The sequence below is a fragment of the Callionymus lyra genome, chromosome 8 (genome assembly GCF_982586985.1).
Source record: "Callionymus lyra chromosome 8, fCalLyr1.hap1.1, whole genome shotgun sequence".
In the NCBI taxonomy this organism is placed as follows: Eukaryota; Metazoa; Chordata; class Actinopteri; order Syngnathiformes; family Callionymidae; genus Callionymus; species Callionymus lyra.
Window position 1 is genome coordinate 6,944,096 of NC_141825.1, and position 12,695 is coordinate 6,956,790.

General features: G+C 38.5%; 1 protein-coding gene across 3 annotated transcripts in view; it reads left to right on the forward strand.

Moving 5' to 3' along the window:
• Positions 1-11,032: 11,032 nt before the first annotated feature.
• reln (reelin) overlaps positions 11,033-12,695 on the forward strand; it is a 101,413-nt gene continuing 99,750 nt past the window's right edge. For 2 of the 3 annotated variants that reach the window (XM_087797270.1, XM_087797269.1), the window contains exon 1: positions 11,036-12,159. In XM_087797270.1, the coding sequence (XP_087653396.1) occupies positions 11,904-12,159 (256 nt within the window). In that variant the 5' untranslated portion in view covers positions 11,036-11,903. Of the gene's footprint in view, positions 12,160-12,695 lie in introns of all 3 variants that reach the window. The other variant, XM_087797268.1, reaches the window with a different exon arrangement.

Here is a 12,695-nt window from a genome sequence, read left to right on the forward strand (position 1 = left end):
TGTGATTTCATCGAGCTGAAATCGTGGAGTTTTTACATTCGCCGTCTCTGCCGACGTCGTGTAGAAGTTAGAAGCGTCTGTGGATGCCAGCGGCACCGAAGCGCTGCACTTTCGGAACTCGGAGGGAACTGTGACTCACAGCTATTGAAAAATGCATCACACTTAAACGACGCCAGCCGTCGAGACTTTTAATCACAGGCACACGGACACGCACTTCTGCTCCGTGCACACAGTTCGGGGACATCGTTTGACAACCGCATGAAAAAAGAGTTTGTCCGGAGGTATTTTTCTTGAGAAGTTATTTGCTTTCACGGTGGAAACTGTTTATCAGATGCTTCCCATATAATCTGCTCCTGATCAACTACGTCCCTTAAAACCATTTTTGTCACTTACTCAATACGTCCCTTAACCGGGTTGTTGGTTCCATGTTCATCATGGATGATGACAGCATCCTCTGAACACTGTTATCTGTGAGCAGAGAAGCAGATGGAGCATGTATGCTCCTCCCATGATGCAACACTAATAGACGCAGGGACTCATTCGTTCCTCGTGCTATTAGATAGGTTATTTCTGAGTTTAGCAGGAGCGAAGTGAAAAGATTTTATTCCATGTTAATCTTTGTATCTTTTTCTTTGTTATTTTTCTTTGATCTATGTTCTTTATCTTTAGATCGTGTCATCTTGGACTTTCTTTTTTTATTGCACTTTGTTCTTGTCTCATGTTGTTTCATGAATCTATCGTCTGTGTTGCCTTGTGCTGTAAAAACAATTTCCATTTTCAGAGACATTTGAACAGAATTGACAATTTCTCAATCCCGACTTTTGAGCGACTTTTGTTGAATAACCAACACAGCACTGTGCCAATGTAGACTGATTAATTTATTATAAATCTGTTCATCGGTCCTGAATAACAGCACAGTGTCCTTGTACTCAAATGAATGTTGTTTACTTAATATGTTTGCTGGAAATTAAATTGAGTATCACCAACATAATCATGATAATAGAAACTGGCTCGATGTGTTGTAATATCCCATAATTAAAAAATTACATGACACACATTTTAGTGTCAAACTCAATCACACAAGGAGCCAAAATCTTTCAGCAGTCGCACTAAGAAACTATATTTACCGTATTGTCTGTAACAGGAAGTATGAATGCTATGGTCAGATTTGACCTCCCGGCGATGAGTTTGACACGTTTGTCTTAGATTGTTAAATAGTATTTACAAATAACAAATACATTTCACTTCATAATAAATGGCCAACTGGGGTTTAAGTTTACAACAAAATAGAAAAAAAAACACATATTGACATAAATGGCGCAGTAGCTTTTAAAAATGTTATAGCATAAGGAATACATTGAGATAAAAACATTGGCTCCAACTTTTCTTTTGAAATAATTTGTGTGAAGTGAATTTTTGGGCTATATTTTAATAATTAATTCAAAGACTCTTCTCACTATTGATTGAAATCATGTTTTGGTTTCATGGACAGTTTTCTTGTTGGCGATCCAAGCTCCAGCAAATGCTCGGATTTGTCTCCCAACTGACAAAATGTTTCAAAATATTTAGTCATTTCTAATTTTCTTTTCACAATCCGGTCAATTTGATCTGCTCCTCTGTTTTCTTGACTTCCCCAGTAGAACAAACAACACGGTTAAGCAAACGCGTCAGGACGAAACTTGATGAAAACTTGACTCAACTGGTTATTTACAGAGATGAATCTTGAAGCAACGTTGAGGCTTATGTTGATACATTCTTGGACACAAACTCTTTCCCTGGAATTATGACTTCACAAGCTCTGGTGTTCCAGAAAGGCCTTTGCTGTCAGACAGTTTATATAACATTGTCCAAATAACAGATTTCAGTCTGGTTGCGAGAAACATTAGTGCAGATGTCGATCCTACCGTTTCTCAAATGATGATAGTGCACTTGGCCTCATGACGCTGTCGTTCGTCTCAGTGACAGCCAGGCCTCTTGCAGAGAGTTAAGATCTCACAGGCTGATTGTATTTTATATACACATATTTTATGTAGCAAAACAACACATTAGAGTGAACACTTTAGAATATACACTTAAAAGGGGGGGAGGTCTTTACCAACACATAACTAACAAGATCATTTGAGACATGTTTACGTTTACAAATCTTGAAATGTTTACTTATTTAGATATTAAAAATAATAAATGGTTTATTTAATTGTAGATTTACAGAATTTAAAATCAAATCTTCAAAATGTACAATGATACAAATAACGGTAGTTCAAATGACCCTCAGGATAACTGAAGCTAGCCACGTTATCGACTAGCAAGTATAGTATTAGGTTAAAAACTTCCTTCACGTTTCATTACAGTTGAGAACAAAGAAAGAAAAGAAAGTTTCTCTATCAATTGTATCTTAATACAGTGACCAGGTAACAAACAAACCCCCCCCAAGTTACTACTAAAAAAAAAAAGCCTATTCAATTGTGTTTTAAAAAGTCAAACCAATGGCGGTAGTGAGACATGCTAAAGTTCAAGTGTCCACTTGAGGCTAGCTCCAAAGTCCAACCTGGCATTAAAACATATTTACAGCCTTAATATTAAAACCACTTGATTCTTAAACACTAATTTACAATCGATGCGCACTGTAGCGTTTTCCTTTTAATTAGATAGATGGGTGGATAGATGGATAGATGGATAGATGGATAGATGGATAGATGGATAGATGGATAGATGGATAGATGGATAGATGGATAGATGGATAGATGGATAGATGGATAGATGGATAGATGGATGGATAGAATTGGTTACATCGACCAATCATATGTCCAAAGTTTGTCTCTTAACTGTAGCTTTACACTAATATTTTATAGTCGAAATAGTGCAAACTCGCCTACTTGATACCTTGACTCCATAAATGGTTTGAATAATGGGTCAACTGCTGATTTCAACTTAAAGAAACCGTGTCTTTGTATCGGATATGACATATGAGAATAATAGGATGGAATTTTTTAACGCTTGTGCTGGCCTTGAGTAACCTGGAGGAATTACTCGCGTTAAATGAATAAAAAGGACTGAAGTTGTAGTATTTAAATTCACGTTGACATTGAAACATAGTTTGTGTCATTCATAAATCTTCAATTGAGAATTCTGATCGTTTTGAATTAATTTGAGTTATTAATGTTTAGATCTCATTGTCGATCATTGTCTATAGTTTGTCTATAGTTATTGGTTTACAGCTCAATAAAGTTACTATAAAATAAACTGATTTAATTATTTTTTTAATCTAGAATTATCATTTACCATATTTTTTTTCACATAAATAAACAAACAAACAAATAATCCACCTGTTTTTTTCCATTATTTTGTGATCATCTTTTTATCATTACTGTTCTTTAGTTGTTATTTGTTATTTTGTTGATTTCTTTCTTTTTTTTCTGCGATTGTTCATAATGTTTCAGTTTATTGTCACAGTTTGATGTGTTTTAGCGACTGTGATGTGTTTAATCATTCATGGCAATAAAGAGTTTATCACTCGTGTCAGTCAAAGTCATTACGGGACCAGAAAGTCTCTCTTTCATGTCTTAAACGTGTGAAAAACCAAACCCAGATGAACATTAAAAAGAAGCTAAATGACGTTGGGGGGGGGGGGGGGGGGGGGGTTGATTCCATCAGCTCTGACAGGCCAAGCTAGTTTTGTTTTGGGGGGTGACTCCTCACACTCCCTGCATTCATACATGGAGTCACCCCGTCTACATTCATTTCAGAAGGATAAGCTTTTCATAGGACTAATTGGAGTGTGCGAGCCATCACGGCTGAAGTGCTCCCGCAGGGCCTCTCTTCCCTGGCTCGTCCCCCTCCTCGAACACCCGGGCTTTTATTATCATTTGCCATATCGAGTAAACAACCTGTTAGTGGAAATTAGGGTCCAGTGAGTGATGAAGCGACACGTCCAGCCCCTCCTCTGCCACCGCCTTCAGCCGCCACACTCGTTCCATCCCTCTGAGCTCTTTCCACTTTTCAGCCCCCCCCACACCCACCCACCCACCCAGCCAGCCTCTCCACTGCCTTGTTTGGCACGCATCCTTTCAAAAGACAGTGGTGGCGCTGGTGGTGTGTGCGTGGATGCAGGGGGTCTGGAATGAAGATTGAAGCGGACAAAAAAAAAAAGCCCCGGCGCAACCTTGAGGTGGAAATTAATAATGATAAAAATAATTACTGCCCCATTCCCCTTGCCCACTTCTCCCTGACCTACTTTTAATAATGGAGAGCGATCGCCCCCAGTCGCACGCCGTATGTGTGTGTGTGTTTAAGTAAGTGTTGATGTGTGTGGAGGGGCTGGGGGGCGGGGGTGCAGAATGGCCCTGGTGTGATTCGGACGGATGTAGGACAGGACCAACATGATGGAACTAGCCTGGCTGTCAGGTACAGGGGTGTGTGTTGCTGTTCGTAGAGACACAACATAGGGCGCACACACACACACACACATGGTTGAAACTTTTGACGTTGATGACGAAGGTTCTGGACCAATGCAAACACATTTGTGTTACTCCTTTCACCATGAGGATTAAGGGAAGCCTATAGTGCAAATGTTGTATCGTAAATAATATGAAACACTTGGCGGATGTTTTCCAAGTCACTTAAAAAACTAAAGTATTATGGATTTAGCCTTGTGGTCCCTCTGCTATTGCAGGGGTAGATTTCTGATCCCACCCGCCAGGGCTGAACGATTTTCAAAAATACCTTGATATGGCTATGATATGACTTTAGAGAAAACCAAATATAATAGGGGAAAACTATGTATTGATACAGCACCATATCAATGTCTTTCTTGACCTTTTTAGTATATATTTGATTGAGTATTGTTTTGATTGTTTAAGCGCTTTGTGACCCTGGACTAGAAAAGCGCTATATAAATATAAATTACTTACTTACTTACAATAACCTTTATAACTTATAATACTTTGGCTTGAAAATATTTGTTTATGTGTAACTATAGTTATTGGTTTACAGCTCAATAAAGTTTGTTAAAATAAACTGATTAGATTTTTAAATTTTTATTTACAATGCAAATATTCACAGCGGTTTTAGATTTTTGTGTTGCAATTTACCGTAAATTTTGACGTAAATTCATAGAAATTGTTTTTAAATATATTTAAATAATGTAGTTATGTTGGTGTTAAAAAAAAACAACTATTCAGTGAAACAGCAAGACTGCAGAAGGTGAACCGCGATATGTTGAGGGACCAAACCTTTACACTCTATATATTTCTGGTCACATGATCAAACTCACTTGAATCACAGTTTCTGTTTGTAATGGAATAGTTTGAATACTTGTTTGTAATTTCCGCGATCTTATAAGAAAACGACTGAGACAAAATGAAAAGTACTTACAATATGTTGCTTTAACAAAAGAGGTTGAAAGTGATGAGTGACTGGATCACTTGTGTTTGAGTAGATCATAAGTTAGTATTACTTCTGTGTATATACTGAGCAGCGCTAACTCAGTGCCATAGCAACCGAGCCTAGTAAACAACTACACATAGAAGTACAAATTGACAACTTTACAGAACGTGACACTGATTGGTTGAAGTTCGCCTTTAAAAAAAGCTTTATTTATACAATAAAAAATGATAAATTATCGCACATGTTTTCGATATGCATATTGCGAAATCGATATTTTTCGATATATTGTGCGGCCCTAATATGAATTTATTTTGTTTTTTTCTCAACATTTCTCTTTTCATCCTTGTGGAGATGACCTTCTGTGCCTCTTCCACGTCACTTATTTCCTGCAGAAAAACTTGCTGTGCTGTAGAGTTTTGCTCCTGTTAAATTAAACATCAGCTTCGTCTGCACTCAGACGCATCTCTGAAAAAAAGTTAAAAAAATACAAACACCAATGCTGCGATTTAACCTTGTCACAGGCAACGTGATGTCATCACCTTTTGAGTTTTAGTGTTAAGTTGATAATGGATAATATTTTGTTAAAAAATACTACATTGATACTAGTACTACTGCAATCTACAAGTATTGCTTTAGGTAATAACAGTGTATTTAGATTTAACATGACTCACAGGTAAAACATTTTTGTTAAAGGTTAAAAAGATGAAGATATAAAAATAAACTCCCATTAGGGCGATAAAATTAAACTAGTTTAGTTTTATTGTATTATGACTTGAAAATTGTTTTTAGAAGCTTTACAGGAAATTATTATAGAAAGATTATTTTTGCAAACCACATTTGGGCTGAAAATGATGTCTTTGATTGTTAAATAAAATATTTATTGATATTAATTTATATTAACGCAGGCTTTTCCCCCCAAAAAATATATTTTACATTGTTAAGGATCAGACGTGTCAAACTTAATTGCACACAATGTACTGTACATTTGCTAGATAGTCAATAACTGACCCTCCTTTAAAATGGACCAAACAGATAAAAAAAATATTTCGGGTCAAATAAAAAAATAAAAAATGTTTGTTGTATTAATCTCTGCTTCTGCAACTGGTAATAATAACTTATATTTGTGTATATGTATCGTGGAGTGAACAGAGAACACCATTTTAGATTTAGACTTTTTCTTTTAGAACACAGCGGATGACCTTGAGTTCAACTGTTTTGTTAAAGATACTAAAAATACATCGGAAGTGAATGACACACATTCATCCATTGTCTTGTTTTGGTTGAGTTTTATTAAAGAATGCATAACTGCGGTAAAAAAATAGTCATTCTGATTTGATGAATGATAGCCAACTATGTGTTTTATATATATTAAAGTTGTACCATGTTGCCAACAATACTCTTAGTTTTCGTGTATTTAATTTTCCCCAAACTTCGGAGAGTCAGAGCCTCATATAGCATTTCATCCTGCAGCTTCCCAGAAGGTCTCACCGGTGAGTTAATGCGGTTGGATTAATTAAACGTCTTTAATTAAAGCCATATGAAGTCAGTCAGGAACACCAGAGGAGAACACAGATAACCTCTGACCTCCACACACTGCTGGACCTCAGCTGGCGTCAGGGAGTTCGCCGGAGCTCACCATGTTCTTCAGAGAAGTTTCCACTAAAATCAACGACTAACTTGCAAAAGATAAGCAAGACGTGAAGTTTGTTATGGTTTATGGTACAAGAATAGTTTTTTTTAATGGGAGATACTTCAAGTTTATTGGTCCTTAACCTCTGCAGCTTAATTCAAGAATCACAGTCTATAAACAAAAAATGTGATTGTTTTTGTTGTTGGACAAAGGTCGGATAAAAGGATTTCTCTTGTAGTAAATGTTCTTAAAGTGATAAATTCAAACTTCATTTCATTTCAATTCAATACTCATTTTCTACTCTTGGGACGACTAATGTGGGATTATTTTCTGAGTAATCAGTTCTTTTTAGAGTTATAGAGAAAAAAGTTTGTTCATTTTAATGTAGCGACTGGAGCTCAGTTGTCTTCGCCTTCATCTTCGTCCAAAAAATACACATAACAACATCAAAATACCTCCATACTGCTCGACTGTAACGTCCCTTTTGGATTGAAGCCTCGACGAAAAGTATTGTTCCGGAAGTACTCTGGGTAATATTGTGAGCGATTCCAGTAGATTATATGCGCTCTGAAAGCACTCACGATATTATTCAGAGTACTTAAGGTTTAAGTCTTTTAACGTCTGCCACAAACAAGCGTAAAATAAAGACTTATTTAATTTTTTAAGGACGTAACAGACGAGCAGTACGGAGGTATTTGGATGTTTTCAAGGTTCTTTTTGGAAGATGAAGACGAAGACAACTGAGCTCCAGTCATTTAAAATGAACAAACATGTATGTCTATATAACTCTAAAAAGAACAGACTGCTCTGAAAATAATCCAACATTAGTCGACATGAGAGAAGAAATGAGTTAAGTTTTAGGTGAAATATCAATTTTAAAGTATCCTCCTGATCATGTTTCAGTCGTGTGTTGCTGCCCAGTTCTTTGTTGTTGGTGACGACTGGTTCATCAAAGACATTTAGTTTTCAATTATGTCTTTCATTTGATTGTAAGTCATTCATTTTAAAATCTTTCTAACCCGATTGTTGCCATGTTTTTAATGTCACGCTTCTGTCATATTTTTTATTTCTTCATTAATGTGCAATCCTTCTGCTACAGCGTAAATTGATTGACAGTCGGTGCAGTCGTCGGTAAAATGTAGTCAATCATTCCTGAGCTTTTGAAGGTTATTTTGTTTTTTTTTCTTACAATTTAACATAACCTTTTTTTTTTGCAAATGGCACATCATGGCGGAGAAATAAAACATAAACGTACCACCCACCTGCTCCATGAGCCCCTTCTCAGACTTTCCACATCGTGTGTTGACGTCTGATGGAAGTCGGTCCGATGGCAGAAAAATATCTGGAAAGGATATTCCAGTCCCTTTTAAAGTGAAGTGACATGTTAAGACCATTCATCCATATTTAGTTTATGGTATGAAAACAAGCTTCATATTTTGACGTGACCTCATCAGGGGTTTTTCGTTGAAATGTGGTACATTTCTTGGTGCTAAGGGGAAGAAAATATAGCGTCATTAAGTACAAGATAAATAATATAAATGCAGTTTTGGTTAACGTGATATCATTTAGAGCTTTATTAACATATGTATGTGGAAATTAAAACACACGTTATTAGTTATTACATGTTTTAAGCACAGGCAGCCGGAGACACTTCTCTCTCGCCATGATTTAACCAATGACAATGTCCACGACTAACTATAGACCCAGTCCGCAACCAAGTCCGCGAACGTGTCCAGGACCCATTCCGTGACCCAGTCCAAGACTATGTCCACAACCATGTCCAAGAACATGTCCATCACCATGTCCAAGACCATGTCCACGGCCATATCCAAGACCATGTCCGCGGCCATGTCCAAGACCCAGTCCAAGTATATTGACCCAGTCCCCTACCATGTCCACGACCATGTCCGCGACCATGTCCAAGAACCAGTCCAAGTATATTGACCCGGTCCAAGACCATGTCCCAACCAAGTCCATGACCAAGACCAGGACTTAGTCCGCCACCATGTCAAGCACCATATCCAGTACCAACATCACGACCAAGATCACAAACAATATCACGACCAAGATCATGACCAAGGGCATGACCACGACCACAACAAAGACCAAAGGAAAAAAGTACATGCATAATAAAAACAATATCTTTCCTCAAAATATTATTTGGCGTTGTGTTGGGTCCAAACACTGTTTGGCTCAGCCTCTGTGAGCAAAATGTCTCAAAAATAATTAGAATTTTTTATCCGATAATCTACAAAAGGAATGTGCTTAAATGCTCCAAAGTGCATATTTATTTTCGCACTTGGAGTACACAAACATTGATACACTCTTTTAATAAAATAACTTAATCGTTTGTGTAGTGATTACACGCATGAATCATTAGTTAATACTGTGTGAATATTTTTATGATATGTGCACACATTATGTGTCATTATAAGTGAAAAACAGCCATGATAGAAGGTCTATGTTCTCTTGCTGTTTAGAACATTACACCACCTGGAGTCTGTGTGTGTGTGTGTGTGTGTGTGTTGGTGTGTGTGTGTGCGCAGCTCACTGGTTACACAGTGTTTATGTCTGTAAGAGGCACTTAACCACACATACCCAGCAGGCAGCTGAAGAGAAACACTCTCCGTGGTGTTAACAGAAACCTCTTTTACTACAATAATTAATTTTTCTTCACTCTGGCCTTGTACCACGAGAGAACAGATTGAATTGCCAATGGGAATATTTATGTGTTTGTTGTGGCGTTCGTGGAAAATGAATCTGTTTGTATCCTCAAGGTCTGCAGAGAGAATATTTGGGAGGATTATAGTGTGTCAGACATATGTATTATTGATCAAGAAAAGAAAGTTAAGAGCTTTTACACGTAAACAAGTTCATAGAGTACATGTTGGACTAAAATAAGAATATATTTCTTTAGTAAATAATGTGATTTTGCAGAGAGAAACTATGAATGTACCACGAGGGGCAACGATACGACATATTGTGATAACGTAGGAAGGAGGACACATTTTTTATTTGTTCGAGTATTGATTCTGGTGTTGCAGAATTTCTACATTTTTAAGTATATTGATATACTGTCGATAAGACATAGTAGTCCATGTTTTTTTCCCCAAACAGTGCTTGGAACACAACAGCAGCAGATGGGATAGATATTTTTTTTTTTCATTGAGACAATTCTTTCCACTGCCGTCTCCAACGTCTCACCATTGATTCATTCACACCAAGATTTCCTGCAACATCTTGTTTTTCTTCTACAACAGCTACAACAGCCTTTGACTAGTATGGTTTCAATCGTGATGATACAGTTAACTGGTTAAGACAACATTAAATTATTATTTTTCTTTTGATTCAAAGGCAGTTAATGGATGTTTAGCAGGTTGTAGTGCGGAAATAATAAAACATATCTACCTTTTGGTACATTTTTTATTTGACTTTATCAAAGACGGCTGACCAGGGCGTGAAAAAGAAGCTACTTTTACACCTGCATGCCTACAAAGGACATTTTGTAAACACAACTTGATTTCAACAAAGGACGATGAGGAAAATCCACGAAAGGCTCTTGACTGAGAGTCCACTTTATCTTCTGGTCCTCAGTCATCGCCGAGATCTCACTGGATTTAATTGTTCCTTTAGCTGCAAATGACTGCTGCCATCTAGTGGTCGGAAGTTTAATCTCAACACAAAAAATAATAAACACTGTAAATATTTGTTAATTGTAAATAAAAAAATCTATTTATTTTATTTTATACCGACTTGATAATATATATAACCACCTGAACGCACACCTTTAAAGAGCCATGATAATTACATTTGAAAGTAAAAAAAATTAAAAAAATTAATACATTTCTGTTGACTATTGATACGGAATAATGGACAAAATATACCGTGATATTTAAGTGTAACAATGTATATTTTCTTACAGCACTATCTCATTTACAACTTCCTCGCTACTTTATAGTGTTTCTAAAGTTGTTTTGTAAAAAGATTGTCTTGTCCATAAGAACAGCTTATTCATCATTTTTGCTTAGCCGGGAACATTTTTTGGGAAAAAGAAAAACATCGTTGTCGGTGAACTTTCTTGGAGGAAAAAGTTATGAATCTAGTGGAAAAGAGATTCTGATGGAACGCTCATGGAAAACTGCAACAGAAGGGAAGAGGCAAAAGTGCCACAATAGCGGAGACGCGTTGGTAGAATGTGAAGAAAAAAAATAAAAAAAATAAAAAGGAATAACAGGGAAGTTTGTAATTGAAGCAAGCTGGAGCGAGAGGTGAAGAAAGTGAAATTAGGAGGGAGGAAGAAGGTGTGAAGGAGGGATGAGACAGTGTGGAGGAAAGGAAACAAAGACACGAAGAGCTGGTTCAGATATGAACAGATGATGTATGAAACAAAAAAAGTCTCGGGAGGTTGAGAGAAGTGCAGCGGAGATAAAAAATAAAAAAAAAAGGGGGGGAGGCGAAGGTAGTGATTGATAAGAGCTGGATTATGTGATGGAGGCCGTCTCGTAGTGATCGCCTGGAGCTGCCGGGAGAGGCAGAGACAGAAAGAGGGAGGGAGCGAGGGAGCGAGGGAGGGTGGGAGGAGAGAGGGAATGGGAGGGAGGGGTGAGGTATTTAAACGCTGGAACAGGACAGCGCAGTCGAAGCTCTGAACTCCCTATGAGTGAAGGTAGGACGGGGAGAGGAGACGGGGCGAGAGCTCCACAGTTTTGATTGACACCTCACATCGCACAACAGAAACACAAACTCTCTGGGACTTTCTACTACTCCGTGGACTCCAGAAGCCGGACGAGCTACTCCTGCCCTCCTCTTGGCCACCCTCGCGTGGTCCTCGTTCCTCCCGACTCCTCATCACACCTCCGACCACGTAAGACCCTCGCTCTGTTGGGGGCAGATGACCATGGTGCCGGCCTCCCTCGGGGCTGCCCTGGGCTGTGCCCTGCTGGCCCTGGTGCTGGGGAGCAGCAGTAGTGTGGATTTTGGGGCACCCCCGACCAATTTCTACCCTCGTTTCAACCCGTTCTTCTTCCTGTGCACGCACCACGGGGAGCTGGAGGAGTTTGGGGTCACGGACGGAGGGGTAGAGGTTCTCCTCACCCTCCAGATAACGGGCAACCCCACCGCCTACACCCCGGGACAGGAGTATCAAGGTGAGAACACCTTTTATGACACACAATTCACAAATGCATTGTCGTTGTTTTTAACTTTTTAAGTTGCATTTCGGTGAAGGATTAACTTATTAAAGGATATATATATTGAAGGATCATCAGCAATAATTGGTTCTGAAGGTGTGTAAACCCGAGGGGCGTGCCATATGTGTGGGGTGGCTGTTGTCAGTATTTATGTAACTGTAACTTGTGATGATGAGTGGGACTTCTGTGTAGCGTTCAGGTCTTTTTTTTTTCTCCCTCCGAGCTGATCCATGTGCTTTATGTGTAGGTGGCTTCTCCTGCTGGAGCCGAGATATCCTGGTAGACGGACTCGAACACGTGTAGAACCATCAGAATCATTATCTCTTCTCACTGTGTCTGCGTTACGAAACAAAAGTTGTTGTGTTTTCCTATCCACCACATGGCGATCATTCCCGGGCCGGAGATGATAAAATGCTTCCGCCTGACACCAAAAAAACTGTCCTAACACAGAGGACAGTGACCCTCGGTGGGCCGGCGGGAACGCTCTCGGGTCA